The sequence below is a fragment of the Larus michahellis genome, chromosome 7 (assembly GCF_964199755.1).
Source record: "Larus michahellis chromosome 7, bLarMic1.1, whole genome shotgun sequence".
NCBI lineage: Eukaryota > Metazoa > Chordata > Aves > Charadriiformes > Laridae > Larus > Larus michahellis.
Genome location: NC_133902.1, coordinates 3,123,765 through 3,143,787, shown reverse-complemented (window position 1 = coordinate 3,143,787; position 20,023 = coordinate 3,123,765). Strand labels below are relative to the sequence as shown.

Here is a 20,023-nt window from a genome sequence, read left to right as displayed (position 1 = left end):
TTGTACAGCCCTGTACAACATTTGATTCCAAACCAACATTGTGGTTAGTGACACTTTTTAATATAGGACTCTAAAACGCCTCCATGAATAGGCCCTTGTAAAGACAAGCCAGTTCAAATTCCGAAGGAAGGCCACACCTCTAGTCTGGCTGGCTTCTCCAGCACCCTGGTTGCCCAGTAGGACTGATATCCATCCAAGTGATGGTTGTGTTTTATCTGCCCTGCTTGGGTCAGAAACTGGCACGAGAAACTTACTAGTGCCATGTGGAAATCCTAATTTCCCATCTCTTTGTATTCCCAGCTGGTTTCTAGCCATATGTCCTCACACCACCAGTGTCCGCTACACCTTTTTTCTGCCCCTGATGCATTCACACGCAGCAGTCCCTCATTTTCTGAACCCTTCAGCCCAAGCTCTTTACATTTGACTCTTCTTGTGTCATATATGACACCAGGGCCTGGTCACAGCCTTGTGATTTGTAGCATGGGTCTTTCCCTGCCCTAGATATTCCCAGCTGATGGAATGGCTGCTACTGTTATCCCTTGTCCGCAAGAGCATGATTGTACAGTCTGTGCTGCTGAATCAAATCCCTTCTCCATTACTCCAGTCCTCAAGGTCATTATAATCTTTCCGTGTGATATCCTGGCCTCTTCTAGATTGATGATAGCATCTCATTTTGCTTCATCAGCACATTTCCTTTGCATTCTCCTGCTTTTCGTGCCAAGATCATTAATGCAAATGTTAAGCAGAATAATTTTTGAGGCAGAAACTCATGGAACTGCATTGGTGAACCCCCTTCAGTGTGACACATCCCCTTTCGGCTGAAGCAATTACCATGCCCCTTTCAGACGGCTTTTTACCCACTTTACATTTCATATGCCAGTCACATCTTCTCCGGCTTACTTAATAATTTACTATGTGGCACCCTTTCAAATGTCTCACTGAAGCCCAGACGAGCGAGATCTACTGCATTTCCTTCATCGCAGATATCTGTGAACTTATGAAAGGAAGCCATTAGGGTCGTGTTGGTGCGCGTCAGGACCCATACAGCCTGATGCACTGCGAATATGTTGTATCTTGTGCGACGCCTGAGGATCTGGAGAGGGGAGTTCAGTGGGAGGCACATGTCTGCAAAACACAAGATTATTTACGTTAATCAGGGTTGGAGGAGACTGGGGTTTAACAGAGTTAGTTGATGGAGCAACATCGGTGCTAGCTGATGACATTCACTCGGGAGTCATTTGAAATACTAATTTCTGGTTTTAAGGTCAAATGAGCTACAGTTACTTGGGGAAGAAAAAGGCCTGTGGTAATTTTTTTGAGTTTATGGACAGATCTTAAAGATATTTGGGTCCTGAGTATTTGGCCTATGTGACTTGGAAGTCTCTGTTCCATTCTTCTTCAATGACATTCAGGTCCCCTAAATGCCATTTTCTTTAGAAAATGAGACTTAACGTCTCCTTATTTTCTAGAGTTGATCTTTGGTGCTGCAAGTCCAAGGATTAAGCAGAATATGGGAGTGCCTGAAGGATGGGACAGAAACTAATTCTCCAAATGCCATAACGTCGTTGTAGAAACCAGCAGGCTGATCTCTGAATGCCACGTTCAGCTCTGATCATTTTGACTCTGAGATGGATAGAGCCGACACAGAAGACTTTAAGCCAGACGATGAAAGCATTTAGCGACTTGGAGATGAAAGACTGAAAAGAGTGGGGTAAATAGATGAAGGGAGCTTAAAAATAAACATTCAATATTGATTATTTACCCTTTCATGCAGAAGAAGAAAGGGACATCTATGTGGTTAAAACCATTTAAAGAGAGAAACAGTGTACTAGAGAGAAATATTTTGACACAAGGCATAATTAACGTGTGAAACTCTCTGCCAGAAGGTCTCATCAAGAGCAAAAAGTGGAGAAGAAAGACAGAAGCAATTGCTATGAGATAACCCCAGCTGTGTAAGTTTAGGGTTTTTTTTTATTATTATTATTTTTAGCCTGTTTTCATGGAAATGGGGCTTATGCAATCTGCTGTCTGGGTGCAGGAGGTAATGATAATTGGTGTCTGCCAACTCAAAACGGAAATCACTTCTTGCCGACAGAAAACTTCTTTTTAAAGTCCCAATGATGTATTCATGTGAGCAGGCGCAGATCTCCGCGGAGGCAGCAGCTGAGAGCCAAATGGCACAGAGGAGGTGTAGGTCTGTCCGCCTGGGAGACCGGAGCCCATGTGCCCTTGCAAACCCCAAACCAGCCCTGCTGAGAATTGGCCCCTGGGTTTTCCTCCACCTGAGCACAGGGCTGGTGATGGGGCCTTAGGGGAAGGCAAGAAACCGCAGGATGGTGGCCTGGGGTGGGTGAGCAGAGGGGGAGGCTGTGGGTGCTGTTTTGGGGAGCTAGGGCAGGGCGAAGCTGAGTTCGCGGTGTGGCAAGAAGGTGCCGGTGGGCTGGTGAGGGAGCTTCTAACCCAGGTGTTTCACTCTGCCTTGTCCTCCTGCGACATGCAGAGGGATGTGTTTATGTTGAGGTGAAGCAGGGTACTTCCTTCTCATATAAATGCTCGCTCCGCTCACGCGGCATTTCTCACAGAATCGTAGGGTTGGAAGGGGCCTCTGGAAATCACCCAGTCCAACCCCCTGCCAGAGCAGGGTCACCCAGAGCAGGTGGCACAGGAACGCGTCCAGGCGGGGTTGGAATGTCTCCAGAGACGGAGACTCCCCCACCTCTCTGGGCAGCCTGTGCCAGGGCTCTGCCACCCTCAGGGTAAAGAAGTTCCTCCTCGTGTTGAGATGGAACTTCCCATGGTCAAGTTTGTGCCCGTTACCCCTTGTCCTGTCCCCGGGCACCACTGAAAAGAGCCTGGCCCCGTCCTCCTGACACCCCCCCTTTCAGTGTTTATAAGCGTGGTTTTATACCTCTTATAAAACTCTTATAAACTCTTCCCTGGTTTTGTTTAAAGGAATGTATCTGCTTGTCTCAGGGAGGAAGGGTTGCTTGAGACTGGGGACTTGGAGTCAGTATGGGAGACTCCGGGAGAGGGTGAGAGAAGCTGAGGCTGCAGCTGTCTCTGGGTGAAATATATCCCCTGGAGTGGTCTCTAAGGTCTCGGACGTAGGGCTGAGGGTGACCAGCTCAGAGCGTCCCTCTGGTTTGGTAGAGCTCTGCTGGGTGGCTGGAGGAGGCCAGGCACGTGTGCTTGCAGGGTCAAATAACCCTCTTTTTGTTGGACTTTACTAATCCCCTTGTGTTTTTCTGTAATGTGTGCACAGACTTTGCATGCTGCAACCTCCCGCCTGGGGAGAGATTATTTTTGCTCTGACGGCTCTCTTTCCTGTCAGTCTTTAGTGTAGAATTCACTCGAGCTGGGGGGGCGAAGAGGTCTCTCTTTGATCCAGGACCATAGAAAAATCCCCGTCCTGGGTTGTGGGTCTTTGCGCAGGGCATAGCACAGGATCCTCTGAAGGGGAAGGGGCATTCAGGAATTTGAATTAAAAAGACAGCAGTGGAGACTGGTTTGGGAATTCCACTTTGAATGCTGAGTTACTCTCATAAAACAATACACGCAAGGGTCAGTGACAGCTCACTGCAGGGTGAGACTGACAGCGGATCTGTTTTCCTTGTGACCTCTAGCCATGGGACCCCTTTGCATAATTTTTATCAATGATGAGTGTCACTTCCAGGGAGATGTTTCATAACGCCGTGTGGTTTTCTCTATATTTGCATGGGATTGTGGTGTTGGCAGTTTCTTTGATTTCTTTCTGCCTGTGGTTTCCTTCTGTCTTATGCTGGCACGTGGTGAAGGCAGAAGGGCAGCTGGGATCCCTTTAGCGCTGTGAAGCACCCCGCGTGTCTGGCAGCCTCTCCTAGAAGAGGTGCAGGGAGCATCCCTCAGCCCTGACTCAGGATCATAAATACAGTCTGCTGCTGGCAGGGGTTTGTCCTCAAGGGTAAGCTCACTGCAGAGCTGGGCAGCCTTTCCGAAAGTCGGCTGCTATGAGGCCGTTGTGTCTCAGCTTTCCTTAGCAGGCCTGGGGACCAGAAGCGATGTTGAACTCTTACAGTGACCGAGATCATCCCTCATCTTCTCCTCTAGTCTAAATGAATCCCGTGACATTGGCTGTCCGTCCTGTCCAGACATGGGATTTTCTTGCTGCTCTTTTCTCGCTCTTCTCCTATCACTTATTTCTTGAAATGCGAGGGCCTAAGAGGCAAGTTCCTTGCTAGCAGCGGTCACCCCGGTGCTGAGGAAACCTGGGGGGCTGCTCTGACTGCACATCGTCCCTGCAGTTTCTGGCAGCTTTTCACATGTCGCCATGCCCCCACCTGTCACCCTGTGCCTTGCCAGCTGCCTGCCCTCAGTCAGTAACCGTGGACCCTCTGCTCTTTTGACTGTGCTCACAGTCCCTGGGGGTAATGTGTTTTCTAGACTTCAATTCCTCCGTTTTCTTAAGGAGGCACATTCGAGGCAGTGCTAAAGGCAACTGATAATGCAAGACTAGTGTCATGTTTGCTCATCACGGGCTTGCTGGTACCTCTCCCACTCCATGTGAGGTTGTCCTAATCACTAGTGATTCAGAGATGGCCGCAGCCTGGCTCAGGAGGACGTTAGGGGAATCTTTGGGGCCTTTTTGCTCGACCATACCTGCCTTATCTACCTCTTCCTTACTTCTTTGTTCTCTTTTTTTTCTCTTATTTGTTCTCCCTTTTCTCACCTGTGTGCACTAAATTTTGATTCTGTTCAGTACTTGATCATAACCTCTTGTTTTGTTTTTGCAAAGAAAAGCCCTTCCTAACTAATGGGCTTTTACTTTCTGTTATTTTTCCAATTTGTATTTGTAAAGCTGGGTTCTTCCTTCCCATCCCTACCCTTGAATTTGTCTTGTATTTCTCTGGTGGATTAGAAAGTCATCTGCTTCCATGGCAGGAGAAATAAAACCATAGTCATTTCTTCACTCTCCCTTTACATCAGTTCCTTATATTTAATTCCTTAAACACAAACTGTCTACTTTTGCTGAGCTGCAATTTTGTGCAATTCATTGAAATATCCTCAGTTCCAGTCAGAATGGAAAGTATTTCATCAGCATCCAGTAAGAAGTCCCATCCGGCTCTCATCCGAATGGAGAACCGAAAGCTTGACCAACTACTTGTGCAGCAAAGAGGAAATATTTTCACCATTTCCATCAGAAATAATCTTTGCAATTGTGAGATTTTCTGTGGTTCCGGTTCCTACCGGATGACAAGCTTTCCTCTAGTAACTGCTAAGGCCGATGCCCACAGATCATCTCGCTTCTACTTCTCATTGCGATAATCTCAGTTTCTAACATTTGCTGGGTGTGGGATATTCCCTACCACCATCCTGGCATTTATTGCTTCCCGTTGCTACTCTCTTGCCTATCCCACCTCATTTCTCTCTGCTTGGGCAAGCAAAGGGGCTCCCACCACGCCAGCGTTGCCCACTGCCATTGCTCATCCCGTGACTCGGTTCTCCTGCCCAAGCCCAGCTCAACCCTGGCTCGGGGCTGCTCTCCCCAGAAGGATCCCACCCTGGGGTTTGGGGAGCTCAATGTCTTGTTTCTACCGACCCAGAGAGCAATTGCTGGTTGCCTTCATTATAACAGCCTGTTGCATGCTGATGTCCTCCCTCACACTTCTCCTTGTTAAACAAAGCAAAGCTGGCTCTGGTGAGGGCAGGAGGGACACCAGAATGGGGTGGTTGGAGGGCAGAGGTCTGGGGCAGGTCTCTGTGGGAGACATGGGGGTTCACAGGCTGGAGGTTCATAAAAACACAAAAGGCTTCTGCTGGCTGACCCCTGAACTTGGGATTGCTCTGCAAATAGAGGACGGTTTGAGGTTAAGAGAAACCTCCTTGTGACTGTGATGGTATTAACAGAAAAACTCATCCAGATCTTCAGTCCTCTGAGGAATTGAGCCTTTTCCTCTGCTTTTGCGTACCCAGTGACATTTGACAGGCAGAAGCATTTACAGCAGGTACTACCTCTCCTCCAAGGCCTTCTCAAATGCCCCAGATGGAGACCCTGGTCACCATTAATTACAAAGGATTTAGTCATTTGTAGGCCCAGGCACAGAGTGGCTTAAACAGAAACACGGGCAGTTGGAGAAGGGAGCTGGAGGGGTGGTTTCTGTTCATACCACCACCCTGAGGCCCGGCCAGCGCTGCCTGGCTCCTCCTGAGCATCTCCAGTGAGATGATTTACACCCGCTCTCACCTCCGTCCCATCTTTTCTAAAAGAAACAATCACAACCTTCTCTCCTGATCCTAGACCTCCTCTCAAACAGGTGCTGGCTTGGAGAGATGTATCCTTCAAACAGGCTCCCGTTTGGCAGGAGAAGGTCTTCTGGGCAAATGGCCATTGCAGCCACCCTGAGGTTTATCCCTGGGCGTGAATGGGGAGCGTCGCCCCTGCCGTGCGGTGGGGGTGGGAGGACGGGCACAGCCGTCGCTCAGCATCTCGGTGAGTTAGACTATTCCCATGAATCAGGGCGGCGGGAATTAGTCAGGCTAAGGGTCAGGAGGCAGGCGGTGAGAGGGTTGTGTGAGAGCTGGGAGCTGGGCAGCAAACCTTTTGTGGCACCATCAGGCAGCATCAGGGCAAGGCGGGAAAAAGAAAAAATAAGGAGAAAGTAATGAGTTCGGCAGCTCTTTCTTTCTGGGTGCGCACCGGCCGGGGCTTTTGGGAATCACCCTCTGGGATTGTAAATGCTGCCCCTTTTCGGTCATGCTACGATCTCTTCATGGCTTCATCCGCAAGGCTGCAAGGAGCTGATTTCAGTGGGCACCAGCGGCATCCTCTCCTCCCTCCAGCTCCCACTCTTAATACCCTGTCTCCTGACATAGATTTATTTGCTTTTTTGGGGCTAAGCCAGTAGAGAGAGAGCTTAAATTGAACGAAATTATCCTGCTTGGGAAGAAGCGGGCAAGCAGTAATTGCAACAACTTGGCTGTCAGGAGGCTGCAAACTGCAGCCAAAATGAAAATCCTTGGAGAGGTGAAAAACCCCTGTTTGCCCTGGGGACAGGGACGGTGGGAAGCTCAGATTTGGCCTGAGCCCCCTCCTCCAGCCCCGGAGCAGGGCAACAGAGTCCAGGCCATCCAGTCCTCCATGTCTCTGCAACCTTTCCATCAGGAGAATACTGGTTCTGTCCGTATGACTAGCAAAATGGACAAATGTGAGACCCCCAGTGGTTCCTACATGATCCTTCCTTTCTTACACGTCCAACCAGCAATCAGTGCTATCGGGGCAGGTGAATGTATGTGCAATGCATCATTACGGACCTGACCCTGTGTCCCTGCTGTGAGCGGTGCAGCAGGGTGAGCAGCGGTATTTGTGGCAAAACCGGGGCTAAGCCGGGATTGGACCCCTGGCAGTGGTTTTTGGCCAGCAATAGCGGCAGTGCCTGGGGGTGTCCATGCCACGGCCCCTGAGCCGGGCAGGGCTGTCCGTCCCCGGAGCAGCTCCGCAGCCCCCGGCACAGGGCTGCTGCTGGGGCCCTTGCAAAGGGAATGGCTGCCTGGAGCTCGCTGGTGTCGCTCCACGGCCACCTGCTTGGGATTGCCCTCAGGGCTGTGGCCACGGGGCTTCGTGCCCCGGCCTGGCTGATGGCCGGTGGGCTCCTTCCAGCAGCGGCAGGGTGGGTGTCGTGGGGGTTTGTGCTGCGCCGGGTCCCCGACGGGCACCCAAATGGAATCCGAAAGTCGCAGCCGCGTGGCTGCGCTTCCCCTTCTGCGGTTTCCCTGCCTTCTCCAGCTCAGCAAATCTGGGCGATCCTGACATAATTTCCTCAGTATGATGCTCTCATTTTCTTTCCTTGAAACCCTGTGCCCGCCCAGTGGCCGGGGATAAAAGGAGGGCCCGGCCAGAGGGGCCGAGCATCGTGCAGAGGAGAGCCCTGCAGCCCCCCCAGCTCCAGCCCCGCTCGCGGATCCCTGAGCCCCCGCAGCGCCATGAAGGTCCCCGCAGCCGCCCTGGTCACTCTCCTCCTCGTGGCCACCTGCTCCCCATCCCAGGCCCATCTCGGTGAGTCCGGCGTCGCCGCGTCCCCCCGGGGCTGCGTGTGCCACCGCGGCACGGGAGCTGCCACCGTGGTGGCCGGAGAGCCCCATCCCCGTCAGCGGGGACCTGGGGCTGTGGGGAGGGCTGGGGCAGGAGACCAGCGCCAATGCTGGGGCTCGGGCTTGGGGTCTCGGGGCCCTCCTGGGGGGCCGCCGCCAGGCAATATGCCACAAGGCGGGGGACGGGAGATGGCAGACCCCTGGGGAACGCCAAGCGCTGGTGGGGCCAGAGCCTGTGCTGCCGCCTGGGGTCTCACCGGGGCTGTCTGTCTGTCCCTCTGCCCTCACAGACGGCGTCCCCACCACCTGCTGCTTCAGCTACCAGCAACGCCCCGTCCCGCGGAGCCTCATCGCCTCCGCCTACGTCACCAGCAGCAGCTGTGCCCACCCGGGAGTGATGTGAGTAGCCACCGCTGCCGGGGGCTCGGGGGGGACGGCCGGGGCAGGGCCCCGAGGGTGGGCGGTAGGGGGACGGGGACGGGGACACGGCCAGGAGCACTCGGGGCGCTGCCGGCGGGACCCGGCGCAGGGATCCCGCTGCCCCGGCCCAGCGGCCAACACGGTTCTTCTGCCAACAGCCTGGTCACCAAGAAGAAGAAGAAGGAGCTGTGCGCAGACCCCCGGGCGCCCTGGGTGCAGGCGCATCTGAAGCACTTCCAGACCCTGCAGAACTGACCCTTCCCCGCTGCCACCCGCCATGTCCCCGGTGCCACCCCCAGCGGCCTGGGCTTCCAGCCGCAGGCACGCCAGAGACTACTTGAACTGCAGCCTTCTGCAACGAGAGAACTTATTCTATTTAACTTATTTCAGTGAAAGTAACTATTTTTTGTTAAGAAAAGGGAAAATACAAAAATAAACTTACATTTGGGAGGATCTGCAGATTTGTTGTATGTAAGCTAGTGGGGCACTTGGGGGGCGGGGTGTCCTTCCATGATCCTGGCCACTTCTTCCTCGGCCAAAGTGGCCGGGGCGCTGCGCGAGGGTCCTGCACCGGAGGGGCCGGAGTCTGGGCCGGCTGCGGCCGGGGACACTGCGAGGGGCAGGGAGGTGATGAGCACAGCCAGCCCAAGCCACACTGCCCCCATCCCCGGACCACAGCCCCGCGCCTGCCCCCCGTCTCCGAGGGCGGCGGTGGCCACTTGGCCCTGGGGACCCTGTGCCCCCGGCTGCACCCCTCACCGGCGCCCGTGTCGTTTCAGTCGCTGCAGTGCCAGGACTTGGCATCTTCTTCCGCAGCAGAGCAGCGCTGGTGTGTCCCGCGGGAGCCGCAGGAGCTGCAGAGCAGGAGTCTCCAGGGCCTGGGGGAGCAAAGGCAGCAACTGCCACCAAAGGCCCCCAGCTGTGGGGCGCCAGCCCTGGCGCCGTGCACAGCCCACCCCCACGCACCGGCAGCTGGAGCTGAGCTCCCCGCACGCACCCCGCGCCCATCGCCCGCTGGCTCTCCCGGGGAAGCCCCGTCCCTGCCCGAAGGAGGAGACGAAGGCACCCTCCGCTCGCTGGGGCTGTGGGACCGGGGTCACCGGCACTCACCCGGCACTTCTCTGCACCGGCCGGTGCTGCCAGCAGAAGGACCTGTGGGACGGAGGGGACACTTCAGTCCCAGTCCCTCTCCGCCCCGGCCCCTGCCTTGGCCCCGGCCCCGTGGGGCGGCTGCACTCACCTGAACTCCCCAAAGAACTGCGAGACGCAGCCCCGCTCGCTCCCGCAGGGGAAGTGGAAGATTCGGCGGCAGCGCCAGCCCCGGCAGGTGACCGAGGCACCCGGCAGCCGGCAGATGCAGCACCTCTGGGGGTGGAATGGTGGTGGACGGCGTCAGCGCCGCGTGCCCCCAGGGAGCCCAGGTCACCCTCAACCGCCACAGCCCCGCCATGTTTCGGTGGGATGCCCGGCCGGTGACACCAGGCCACTGCTCGATCCACCGACCCTCTCCAAATCCCCAGTTTCCGTAGAAATGGGCCTTTTTGGACGAAGGAGGATCTGGGGGTTGCTTGCCTTTCCAAATGTACGTGTCACACATACGTCCCCCAGCTCAGTGCCATGTCACAAAGACCCCGGGCTGTATAAGTAACCCTGCCCTAGCACCCCCAGCTTGATGGCACGTTTGACATAGTCACTGGAGAATCGGGGTTATCTTTGACCACACCAACGTCCCCACATCTGCCATCCCCTTCGCTGCAGCCACATGCGGTGATGGAGGCGAGGACACGACCCCACAGGAGACCCCAGTCGCCCCCTGCCCAGGGTCCCACCGGGCTGCAAGATGAGGAGACAGGACCCTCTGGTACACCTCCCCTGCCCAAACGGAAGAGTCACGTCCCCAAGGAGGAAGGTGGGCGCAGAGCATCCCCCTGGACACCTGCCAGAGGGATTTTGGCTGGTGCCCGGCCGTGCAAGCAGAGGCCTCTGTGCCCTGGGAAGTGGCTCCGGCCTCTCCCCCATTCCGCCCCTGGCGTTACCCCCACGGGCGCCCCGGCAGCACGGTGCTGGGGGTGACGGTGCCGCTGTCCCCCAGCAGTGTGCGGACTATGCCAGCGGGCGGATGTTGATCCCGTGTTAGCTGGGGAGCTGTGCCGTCAGGATGGGCTCTGCATCCATGAAAACTGCCTGGTGAGTCCCTTGGTTTCAACACCGGGCCCCGACACCCCCGTGCCCCCGGCAGCTCCTGGCATGTGCCCTCTTTTCCCCTCTTGCAGTACCACGCGAGCGGGCTCAGCCAGAGAGGGAATGATGCAGAGGGCTTCTACGGCTTCCTTTTCCCTGACATCTGGCAGGAGCTGAAGCGGGTGGCACAGAAGGTGAGGTCAGGGAGGAGCACGTGGCCCCACCGAGGTCCCCCTGCCTGTGTCCCGCTCTGCACAGGCCAGCAGCTCCCCAGGGACGCTCTGGCAGCGGGCTGCAAGCAACCCCCCAGATCCTCCTTTGTCCAAAAAGGCCCATTTCTATGGAAACTGGGGATTTGGAGAGGGTCGGTGGATCGAGCAGTGGCCTGGTGTCACCGGCCGGGCGTCCCACCGAAACATGGCGGGGCTGTGGCGGTTGAGGGCGACCTGGGCTCCCTGGCAGCACGCGGCGCTGACGCCGTCCACCTCCGTTCCACCCCCAGAGGTGCTGCATCTGCCGGCTGCCGGGTGCCTCGGTCACCTGCCGGGGCCGGCGCTGCCGCCGAATCTTCCACTTCCCCTGCGGGAGCGAGCGGGGCTGCGTCTCGCAGTTCTTTGGGGAGTTCAGGTGAGCGCAGCCGCCCCACGGGGCCGGGGCCAAGGCGGGGGCCGGGGCAGAGAGGGGCTGGGGCTGAAGTGTCCCCTCCATCCTGCAGGTCCTTCTGCTGGCAGCACCGGCCGGTGCAGCGGGTGCGGGCGGCGCAGCAGGAGCAGATGCCCTGCCTCATCTGCCTGGAGGCGGTGGCGGGGTGGCCCTGCTACGACACCCTGGTGTGTCCCGTCTGCGCCGGAGCCTGGTTCCACCGCCGCTGCATCCAGGTAGGTGGCACGGCCCCCGGGCCCCGGCGTGAGCACCCCTGCCTTCCCCGGGTTGCCCGGCTCCCGGGCGGGCAGACGGGACCCCCTGCGGCGGATGCTGATGGCGGCTCTGCCCCAGGGCCAAGCACTGTCCTCGGCCCTGCACCACTTCTGCTGCCCGCTCTGCCGGGACGTGGCCGCCTTCCAGGACGAGATGTTTCGCCTGGGCATAAAGATCCCTGACAGGTCGGCGCCGTCCCCTCTGCCTCCCTCCCGCTCCATCACGCTCCGGCCGATGCCCTCTGCCTCCCCGGGTGCCGGCGGGGTGTCCCCGACCCCTCCGGGGCTGAGAGCTCCCCTGCTCCCGCAGGGATGCTGCCTGGGAGTTGGATGGGTCCTTCGCGGACCTTTACGAGCAGCGCGGCTCCTGTGACGCCGGCCAGTGCCTGTGCCCAGCGGGGCGGCAGCAGGTGGAGGAGAACGGGTGAGTGCTGGTGACCCCGGTCCCCCAGCCCCAGCGAGCGGAGGGTGCCTTCGTCTCCTCCTTCGGGCAGGGACGGGGCTTCCCCGGGAGAGCCAGCGGGCGACGGGCGCGGGGTGCGTGCGGGGAGCTCAGCCCCGGCTGCCGGTGCGTGGGGGTGGGCTGTGCACGGTGCCAGGGCTGGCGCCCCACAGCTGGGGGCCTTTGGTGGCAGTTGCTGCCTTTGCTCCCCCAGGCCCTGGAGACTCCTGCTCTGCAGCTCCTGCGGCTCCCGCGGGACACACCAGCGCTGCTCTGCTGCGGAAGAAGATGCTGAGTCCTGGCACTGCAGCGACTGCAGCGACACGGGCGCCGGTGAGGGGTGCAGCCGGGGGCACAGGGTCCCCAGGGCCAAGTGGCCACCGCCGTCCTCGGAGACGGGGGGCAGGCGCGGGGCTGTGGTCCGGGGATGGGGACAGTGTGGCTTGGGCTGGCTGTGCTCATCACCTCCCTGCCCCTCGCAGTGTCCCCGGCCGCAGCCGGCCCAGACTCCGGCCCCTCTGGCGCAGGACCCTCGCGCAGCGCCCCGGCCACTTTGGCCGAGGAAGAAGTGGCCAGGATCATGGAATGACACCCCGCCCCCCAAGTGCCCCACTAGCTTACATACAACAAATCTGCAGATCCTCCCAAATGTAAGTTTATTTTTGTATTTTCCCTTTTCTTAACAAAAAATAGTTACTTTCACTGAAATAAGTTAAATAGAATAAGTTCTCTCGTTGCAGAAGGCTGCAGTTCAAGTAGTCTCTGGCGTGCCTGCGGCTGGAAGCCCAGGCCGCTGGGGGTGGCACCGGGGACATGGCGGGTGGCAGCGGGGAAGGGTCAGTTCTGCAGGGTCTGGAAGTGCTTCAGATGCGCCTGCACCCAGGGCGCCCGGGGGTCTGCGCACAGCTCCTTCTTCTTCTTCTTGGTGACCAGGCTGTTGGCAGAAGAACCGTGTTGGCCGCTGGGCCGGGGCAGCGGGATCCCTGCGCCGGGTCCCGCCGGCAGCGCCCCGAGTGCCCCTGGCCGTGTCCCCGTCCCCGTCCCCCTACCGCCCACCCTCGGGGCCCTGCCCCGGCCGTCCCCCCCGAGCCCCCGGCAGCGGTGGCTACTCACATCACCCCCGGGTGGGCACAGCTGCTGCTGGTGACGTAGGCGGAGGCGATGAGGCTCCGCGGGACGGGGCGTTGCTGGTAGCTGAAGCAGCAGGTGGTGGGGACGCCGTCTGTGAGGGCAGAGGGACAGACAGACAGCCCCGGTGAGACCCCAGGCGGCAGCACAGGCTCTGGCCCCACCAGCGCTTGGCGTTCCCCAGGGGTCTGCCATCTCCCGTCCCCCGCCTTGTGGCATATTGCCTGGCGGCGGCCCCCCAGGAGGGCCCCGAGACCCCAAGCCCGAGCCCCAGCATTGGCGCTGGTCTCCTGCCCCAGCCCTCCCCACAGCCCCAGGTCCCCGCTGACGGGGATGGGGCTCTCCGGCCACCACGGTGGCAGCTCCCGTGCCGCGGTGGCACACGCAGCCCCGGGGGGACGCGGCGACGCCGGACTCACCGAGATGGGCCTGGGATGGGGAGCAGGTGGCCACGAGGAGGAGAGTGACCAGGGCGGCTGCGGGGACCTTCATGGCGCTGCGGGGGCTCAGGGATCCGCGAGCGGGGCTGGAGCTGGGGGGGCTGCAGGGCTCTCCTCTGCACGATGCTCGGCCCCTCTGGCCGGGCCCTCCTTTTATCCCCGGCCGCTGGGCGGGCACAGGGTTTCAAGGAAAGAAAATGAGAGCATCATACTGAGGAAATTATGTCAGGATCGCCCAGATTTGCTGAGCTGGAGAAGGCAGGGAAACCGCAGAAGGGGAAGCGCAGCCACGCGGCTGCGACTTTCGGATTCCATTTGGGTGCCCGTCGGGGACCCGGCGCAGCACAAACCCCCACGACACCCACCCTGCCGCTGCTGGAAGGAGCCCACCGGCCATCAGCCAGGCCGGGGCACGAAGCCCCGTGGCCGCAGCCCTGAGGGCAATCCCAAGCAGGTGGCCGTGGAGCGACACCAGCGAGCTCCAGGCAGCCATTCCCTTTGCAAGGGCCCCAGCAGCAGCCCTGTGCCGGGGGCTGCGGAGCTGCTCCGGGGACGGACAGCCCTGCCTGGCTCAGGGGCCGTGGCATGGACACCCCCAGGCACTGCCGCTATTGCTGGCCAAAAACCACTGCCAGGGGTCCAATCCCGGCTTAGCCCCGGTTTTGCCACAAATACCGCTGCTCGCCCTGCTGCACCGCTCACAGCAGGGACACAGAGTTACAGCCGGAGCCCTGGCGGGAATCAGGCGGATGAAGGATACTCCAGCCTCCCTTCCCCAAATCATCTGTGTTTTCAATTTCTTCTTGCGTTTAAGGTAATTGAGACAAGTGACAGGCCAGTACGTTCCAAATTCCTCCTTCGCCATCCCCATTGCTGCTGTAGTGGGTTGATGGGCTCTAGGGGCTGTGGGAGGATTTTCCCCATGAGACGAGGTGATTCTCGGGGACCTGGAGCCCCCCGGCACAAGTAGGGTCACCCCCATGGGTGCCCATCTCTGGGGTCTGGCCGGGGCTGAAGGACAGTGCTAAACTTCCAGGCACCTTTCCTTCTGCAGTCCCCCCTGGATAATGCCTTCTTCCATCTGGGAAGACACCAAACCAACCCCCCAAGCCCCCCAAACCCAACCTTTCTCCCATTGCCAGCCTGCGCCTGCCTTTATCCCTCCCTCGATCCACAGCCCACTGAGGGGGGGGCAGCCTTAAACCCCGTGCTGGGGCAAGGGCTGCTTCGTCTTGACGGGGAGGTGGGGGCACAAACCTTGGCCCTGTGGGTTTCCCTGCCCTCCCAGGGCTCCCGGACTATTCCCGGGTCCCCACGGCGATGCCAAGCCCTGCTGTGAGCACCGTTTTCTCCCACCGTATTTACATCGTCTCACTGCAGCTGCAGGTCAGCACAAAATAGTTTATTAAAGCCATCGAGGGACATCCAATAGTGTGGAGGGGGCGATGGCACGGGAGGGGACAGACCCAGCTCCATAACAGAACGAGATGAGAACACACGGATAATTATGGGATGCAAATAAATAGAGTTGATGTGGAAGGCAGCTTCACGTGGAGGCGCTGGTTGTCTTTTTCTGCCGCTGATACTGTTGGAACCAGCGCTCCTCTGGGTCCACGCAGAACTTCTTCCCATTCAGCAGCTCCACGCTGTGGGGCAGAGAGGGGCTGCGTTAGCCGGGGGGGATGCAGGATCCAGCCGTGCCCTGGATTTTCCCCCCCTCTCCAGCCTGGGAATGCCTGCAGCATCCTTCCCCTGGCGTCCCCCAAAAATGCTGACTTTTATCAATCTCCGAAACCTTGGTTTCCTTCCCGTTTCTCTGGGTGGGTGGCAGCTGAAATGGGGGATTTTGGGGCAGTTTGGGATAAAGCTTCAGGTTGCGGGGGGTGTGTGCGTGTGCGTGTGTTTGTGCAAAGAGCCAGAGCAGGGCACCCCCACCCACGCATCCTTTGGGGTGGCTTGTTTTGGGTTAGCCCCAAAGGCAGAACACTGGCAGGGAAGTGAGGGTGAGGAGCGGGGTGCCGGGGAGGAAGGCTGGGCGGGGGTACTCACCGCACGGCTCTGTGGGAGCAGTGGGAAGGCGTCTTCTGGTAGCTCTTGATGTTGGAGGCAAGGATTTTCTTCCGCATGAACATGTCCTTGTAGCAGCACGTGCTGTAGGGGCTGCGCACTGAGAGGGGGTGAGAGGGGTTGGTGCCGGCACGAGGGGTGTGGGTGCTGCCCCGGGGGGTGTGGGAGCTCCCCTGGGGGTCTCTCCCTCTCCCTTCCCCTACAAGGGCTCTCCTCTCGCATCCCCAGCAGGGCTGCTTTGCCCCAGGGTGGGAGCCCCCCCCATTTCCCTGCCTGTGGGGGTTTATTCCTGAGCTCCCCAGCTAGGGGGAGGGGCTGGGGCTGAAGCCATCTCCAAACCTATTTTTGCTCCTTTTGAACAAGATCAGGACGGCCCCACGCGCAGGCAGCTGGCGATGCCCCTCACCCTGCCCCCAAACCCATGGCAGAAGCAGGAGTTGGAGCTCTCATCCCCCTCCCTGACCCCCCCTTTGGGTCGCCCACAAGTGGAGGAGATGGAGATGGAGCTGGGGCAGCTGCGGAGAAAGGCTCCGTGTCGGTACTCACAGGAGACACCCTGGCTTCCAGTCCAGAGAGCGGCCAGCAGCAGGGTGAGCAGCGCCAAGGAGAAGACCTTCATGTCCAACCCGGGGCTTGGTCAGCGCAGTGGCCGGCAGCTCTCGCTGACTCGGAGCCACCCAAGAGCTACCTGCTTCTCCTGCCGGCACCTCGTCATGATATACCCTCCCAGCCAGGCTTTCCGTGACATTTCTGGACTCTCCCTGGGGAAAGAACCGCCCAGAGATGCTGATAAAGGGCAACCAGTGAATGGAAATTCCTTCTCCTGGCCCCTCTGGCCCTTGTGGTACCCGAGGGCTGCTGGAAAGTGTGGTGAGCAGCCAGCGGCTCTGCGTCGCTGGTGATGCACCGGGGCCGGCAGTCTATTTTGGGTTTGGCTGTTGCCACCGGCAAACCACACAGGATGATGCTTGGCCTTGCTGAAGTCCTCAGTGAGTTTATTTTCAAAACCCGCTATTGTCAGCCTGGCTGCGATGCCTCTCTTGCAATTTTGCGCCGGGGCGAGTGGCTCAGCAGTGGCCGGGCTCGCCCCAGCCCACCCTCACCCTGAGACCTGTCACTGGCTGCCCATCGGGTGGCTGTGCCCGTCACAGCGTCTGTCACTGTGACAGTGCCCATCACATCTCCTTACGGTGTCCCAGGAGCGTGGGCTGTCAGTGGAGCCCTACCAGGCATCCCCGAGGGGCGGCTCTGATCGAATTTGGGCCCGGGGTCTCCCCTCACCGGGATGGCTGACGAGGAGCATGGGAAGCCCCCTCCTCATGGGCTGTACCTGCCTCTTGCCCCGCTCTCTGGTGGCTTTCCCAAGGCCGGCAAGGACGTGGTTTGGCCCCATGCACCCTCCCGGACTCCCCCACGGAGACGTAGAATCGTAGAATTGCCTAGACCCCAGCACTCGGAGATGTGGTCGAACACCCAGGCAGGAAAGCCAGCAGCAGGATCTGCCCTCTCCCAAGACACTTGCACAGCCAGATGTTTGCATGCGTGAGATTCCGTTTAATTCCATTCAGTGAGTTGTACAGAAAATAACCATGGAGCTGCTCCCCCTTAACCCCTCTGCCGCTGCCAGTCCGGCGGGCGCAGCCTCACCCAGACACGCTGCTGCTGCTGCCCGCAGAGCGGGGCTGAGCGCCTGGGGGCTGGCAGTGGGTCTGGACCCCAGCGCCCCACGGGGTCGGTACACCCCATGCCGGTGGGACGCCGGGGGGTGGCAGAGGCCCTTTGCCCCCAGGGAGGCGGTGAAGGTCGTCGCAGCGTGATGGGGAGGACGGCCCTGACGAGCTGCTATATCCAAACGTGGTGTCCCCGCTGCTGCCTCTGCAAAGGGGTCACCTTCGTGGTGTCCTGTCCCCCGTGGAAGGGACTCCCCGTGCTGCCCCTGGCCACCCTCCTAGCTGGGGATGGAGAAGGAGCTGACTTGGAAGCTTTGCTGGTACCTCTTCACCCAGGCCCTGCTCGCCTGGGCGCAGATCTCCTTCCCGCTCCTCACCCTGAAGCTGGGGCAGAGAAAAGACGGGGTTAGCGGGGTGGTGGTAGGGGGACCCCGGCGCTGAGTTTCCGAGGGGCTCAGAGGCACAGAGGATCAGGATTGGACCCATCGAAGCAAGACGCGGGGTCTGGCAGGGTCTAGAGGTGCTTTACCCCCCAGGGCTGGGTTTAGGGTACTCACATCACAGCCTGGTGAGGGCACTCGGGGCTGGTGGGGTAGCAGGCGACGACATTGTCTCTCTTGATCCTTCTCGTCTGGAAGTTGAAGCAGCACTTGTCCGGCACGGCCGGAGCTCCTGGGGACACAGCGCAAGCTCAGCTCAGCCTGGAGACACCCACCTCCCACCTCAGCCCTCCCGCCACGGGCACGGCGGCTCTTTGCGGGGGAGCCCCCCTGCACACCATGCACGAAGCCAACCCGTCCCCACAGCCCTGGGGGCTGTCCCCGTCCCCCAGCGCTCACTCTGAGCCAGGCTCTGGCAGCACAGCGTGGCGAGGAGGAGGAGGGCGCAGACCACTCCGGCCGCCTTCGCCATGCCGGGCTGCGGGAGAGCTCTTCGGTAGCGCCGGGGCAGAGCTGCCGTCTGCCGGGGTCACGGCCACCGGGCTGCTTTTATGGGGGAGCAGCGGGGCTGGCTTCCCCCGGGGGCCAGCGGTTGCGTGGTGAGGGGGAGGACCTGGTCCCCTGCCATGTCCCAGAGCACAGAGGGTGAGCAACACTCGTCCCTTCCCAGCACATCCCCGGAAAGGGAAAAAACCTGCTCCTGGGCCGTGCTTCTGCCCCCCTCTGCGATGGGCTTGAGATTGTTCCTGACCTCCTGCCTCCAGTGGCTGAGCTGCTGCCAAAGTTTGGCTCTGCGCCCCCGGCCCCCCGGCAGGCTGCGTGCCCCATGGCAGGGACCCCCGGGGCGGGCGAGAGGGTCTAGGCATCTCCCCTGGGTGGGACCGGGGCCAGGCTCAGCACCCTGAGGTCAGTGTCCCCCCCTGCGCCGCACAGTTGTGCATCCTATCGCTTTGCATCCCTCCCCAGGGGGACAAACGGCCAAATAACCCCCCCCCCTCCTCCAAACAGCCATAGAGAAACAGCTTCTCTTTGGTGGCGCCAGGCACGTACACAGCTCTGGGCTGGTTTTGGGGGTGTTTGCGGCTCTTTGGGGCCTGGAAAAGGCTGGGCATGTGGCTCCGCTTCCCCCGCAACCGGCACCAAAGCAGCAGCTCATGTTCTTGGCTGTGCTGAGCTGGGAAAGGCAGAGGACATTCTGGGCCTTCCTCAGTGGATTTTGCCTGGCTGCAGCTGTCCAAAAAGCCCCCTCTCCCCCCTTGGCCTCAGCAAATCCCAGGGCGCATCCCAGCTGCCGGCAGCTGGCGGACGGTGGGAAGCAGCGGGGAGATGCAGACGTGCATCCCCCCCGCCAGCCCAGCTGTGCGGGCAGCCACGTCCCCGCCGCGCAGGGGACACCGATGGCATCCTGCCAGCGTTCCGGCGCAGCCCCACCACGGCATGGAGACCCAGCTGGGGAGAACATGGGGTGCTGGTCCCAGCAGGGACCTGCCCTGATGGGAACAGGAACCACCTCCATGATGGGACCACACATGTCCCACCGTTCCCTCTTCTCCAAAGCCATTTCCCAGAAATCAGCCTCAATTTTTTTGGAGTGCACGTGGAATAAATAATAGGAGGGTGCAGCAAGCAGGGCTGGGTGATGCCCCAGGGTGGGTGGGTGCGGACATGGCGGGAGGTTGTGTTTCTGTGCCCGGCTGGTGGAGCAAAGCACCTTCCCGTCATCACCCCAACTCCCGTTTAATCCCTCCTGGGTAAGACCCTGTGGAGCGCAGGAAAGTGGATGCCTCCGGTCCTGATGCGGCACAGCTGCCTGGCTCGCCATTCCCACCCTGGATCCATCCTTTCCCTTCATCCGCCTTCTTACCCCCGCACACTGAGGAGGTCCTGGCCCAGCTGAGGTAAAAGTGGCCTCCTAAGGGTAGAAAATATTCCCTGCATTAAGAAAATGAAACAGAAGCACAAGGAAAACAAAAGAGTGTTTATTGGACTGGGAAAGGCCCTTTTTAAAGACTTCCATGCAAAATGCTGGGATACATCAGGCCGGGGAATTCCAGGAATGATGTTCCCGGCACCTGCAGCATCCCTCGATCCAGAGCCCAGGCGCTGGTATCTGCCCCATGGGGCGAGCGGACCCTGGGGATGGGGGATTTTGGAGCGTGGGGGATTTTCCACCCTGGTTGGGCCCCTGGAGCTGGCAGCCCCGGAGCACTCCAGGTCTCGCCTTTGTCTCAGGAGGACAATCCCCCTTTTCCCT

General features: G+C 59.5%; 5 protein-coding genes across 5 annotated transcripts; 2 read left to right on the top strand and 3 right to left on the bottom strand.

Moving 5' to 3' along the window:
* The first annotated feature begins 7,885 nt into the window (after positions 1–7,885).
* On the top strand, positions 7,886–8,942 carry LOC141746759 (C-C motif chemokine 3-like). The gene is made up of 3 exons (XM_074595839.1): positions 7,886–8,029; positions 8,355–8,463; positions 8,643–8,942. The coding sequence occupies exons 1-3, from the start codon at positions 7,957–7,959 to the stop codon at positions 8,737–8,739; spliced, it is 279 nt and encodes a 92-aa protein (XP_074451940.1). The 5' UTR covers positions 7,886–7,956; the 3' UTR covers positions 8,740–8,942.
* Positions 8,943–10,254: 1,312 nt separating this feature from the next.
* On the top strand, positions 10,255–12,613 carry LOC141746783 (E3 ubiquitin-protein ligase PHF7-like). The gene is made up of 9 exons (XM_074595901.1): positions 10,255–10,393; positions 10,580–10,671; positions 10,758–10,859; positions 11,168–11,292; positions 11,381–11,543; positions 11,662–11,768; positions 11,893–12,006; positions 12,239–12,357; positions 12,507–12,613. Exons 1-9 carry the CDS (start codon positions 10,255–10,257, stop codon positions 12,611–12,613), a joined length of 1,068 nt encoding a protein of 355 aa, XP_074452002.1.
* Positions 12,614–12,705: 92 nt separating this feature from the next.
* On the bottom strand, positions 12,706–13,707 carry LOC141746625 (C-C motif chemokine 3-like). The gene is made up of 3 exons (XM_074595499.1): positions 13,572–13,707; positions 13,138–13,246; positions 12,706–12,958 (listed from the first exon to the last, which is right to left on the bottom strand). The coding sequence occupies exons 1-3, from the start codon at positions 13,642–13,644 to the stop codon at positions 12,862–12,864; spliced, it is 279 nt and encodes a 92-aa protein (XP_074451600.1). The 5' UTR covers positions 13,645–13,707; the 3' UTR covers positions 12,706–12,861.
* Positions 13,708–14,980: 1,273 nt separating this feature from the next.
* Positions 14,981–16,420, bottom strand: LOC141746396 (C-C motif chemokine 13-like). The gene is made up of 3 exons (XM_074594789.1): positions 16,206–16,420; positions 15,642–15,759; positions 14,981–15,238 (listed from the first exon to the last, which is right to left on the bottom strand). Exons 1-3 carry the CDS (start codon positions 16,276–16,278, stop codon positions 15,139–15,141), a joined length of 291 nt encoding a protein of 96 aa, XP_074450890.1. The 5' UTR covers positions 16,279–16,420; the 3' UTR covers positions 14,981–15,138.
* Positions 16,421–17,192: 772 nt separating this feature from the next.
* LOC141746395 (C-C motif chemokine 3-like) lies at positions 17,193–18,432 on the bottom strand. The gene is made up of 3 exons (XM_074594788.1): positions 18,169–18,432; positions 17,887–18,001; positions 17,193–17,713 (listed from the first exon to the last, which is right to left on the bottom strand). Exons 1-3 carry the CDS (start codon positions 18,239–18,241, stop codon positions 17,608–17,610), a joined length of 294 nt encoding a protein of 97 aa, XP_074450889.1. The 5' UTR covers positions 18,242–18,432; the 3' UTR covers positions 17,193–17,607.
* Positions 18,433–20,023: the final 1,591 nt, after the last annotated feature.

Bases quoted from the DNA above. Each gene is read 5' to 3' on its own strand.
- LOC141746759 (XM_074595839.1), top strand. From the start codon at position 7,957: ATGAAGGTCCCCGCAGCCGCCCTGGTCACTCTCCTCCTCGTGGCCACC. The intron at 8,030-8,354 runs GTGAGTCCGGCG...CTGCCCTCACAG, and splicing joins CCCATCCCAGGCCCATCTCG to ACGGCGTCCCCACCACCTGC. The intron at 8,464-8,642 runs GTGAGTAGCCAC...TTCTGCCAACAG, and splicing joins TGTGCCCACCCGGGAGTGAT to CCTGGTCACCAAGAAGAAGA.
- LOC141746395 (XM_074594788.1), bottom strand. From the start codon at position 18,241: ATGGCGAAGGCGGCCGGAGTGGTCTGCGCCCTCCTCCTCCTCGCCACG. The intron at 18,002-18,168 runs GTGAGCGCTGGG...CTGTGTCCCCAG, and splicing joins CTGCCAGAGCCTGGCTCAGA to GAGCTCCGGCCGTGCCGGAC. The intron at 17,714-17,886 runs GTGAGTACCCTA...TCTCTGCCCCAG, and splicing joins TGCCCTCACCAGGCTGTGAT to CTTCAGGGTGAGGAGCGGGA.
- LOC141746625 (XM_074595499.1), bottom strand. From the start codon at position 13,644: ATGAAGGTCCCCGCAGCCGCCCTGGTCACTCTCCTCCTCGTGGCCACC. The intron at 13,247-13,571 runs GTGAGTCCGGCG...CTGCCCTCACAG, and splicing joins CCCATCCCAGGCCCATCTCG to ACGGCGTCCCCACCACCTGC. The intron at 12,959-13,137 runs GTGAGTAGCCAC...TTCTGCCAACAG, and splicing joins TGTGCCCACCCGGGGGTGAT to CCTGGTCACCAAGAAGAAGA.
- LOC141746783 (XM_074595901.1), top strand. From the start codon at position 10,255: ATGGAGGCGAGGACACGACCCCACAGGAGACCCCAGTCGCCCCCTGCC. The intron at 12,007-12,238 runs GTGAGTGCTGGT...TTGCTCCCCCAG, and splicing joins CAGCAGGTGGAGGAGAACGG to GCCCTGGAGACTCCTGCTCT. The intron at 12,358-12,506 runs GTGAGGGGTGCA...TGCCCCTCGCAG, and splicing joins CTGCAGCGACACGGGCGCCG to TGTCCCCGGCCGCAGCCGGC.
- LOC141746396 (XM_074594789.1), bottom strand. From the start codon at position 16,278: ATGAAGGTCTTCTCCTTGGCGCTGCTCACCCTGCTGCTGGCCGCTCTC. The intron at 15,760-16,205 runs GTGAGTACCGAC...ACCCCCTCTCAG, and splicing joins TGGAAGCCAGGGTGTCTCCT to TGCGCAGCCCCTACAGCACG. The intron at 15,239-15,641 runs GTGAGTACCCCC...TCTGCCCCACAG, and splicing joins TGCTCCCACAGAGCCGTGCG to CGTGGAGCTGCTGAATGGGA.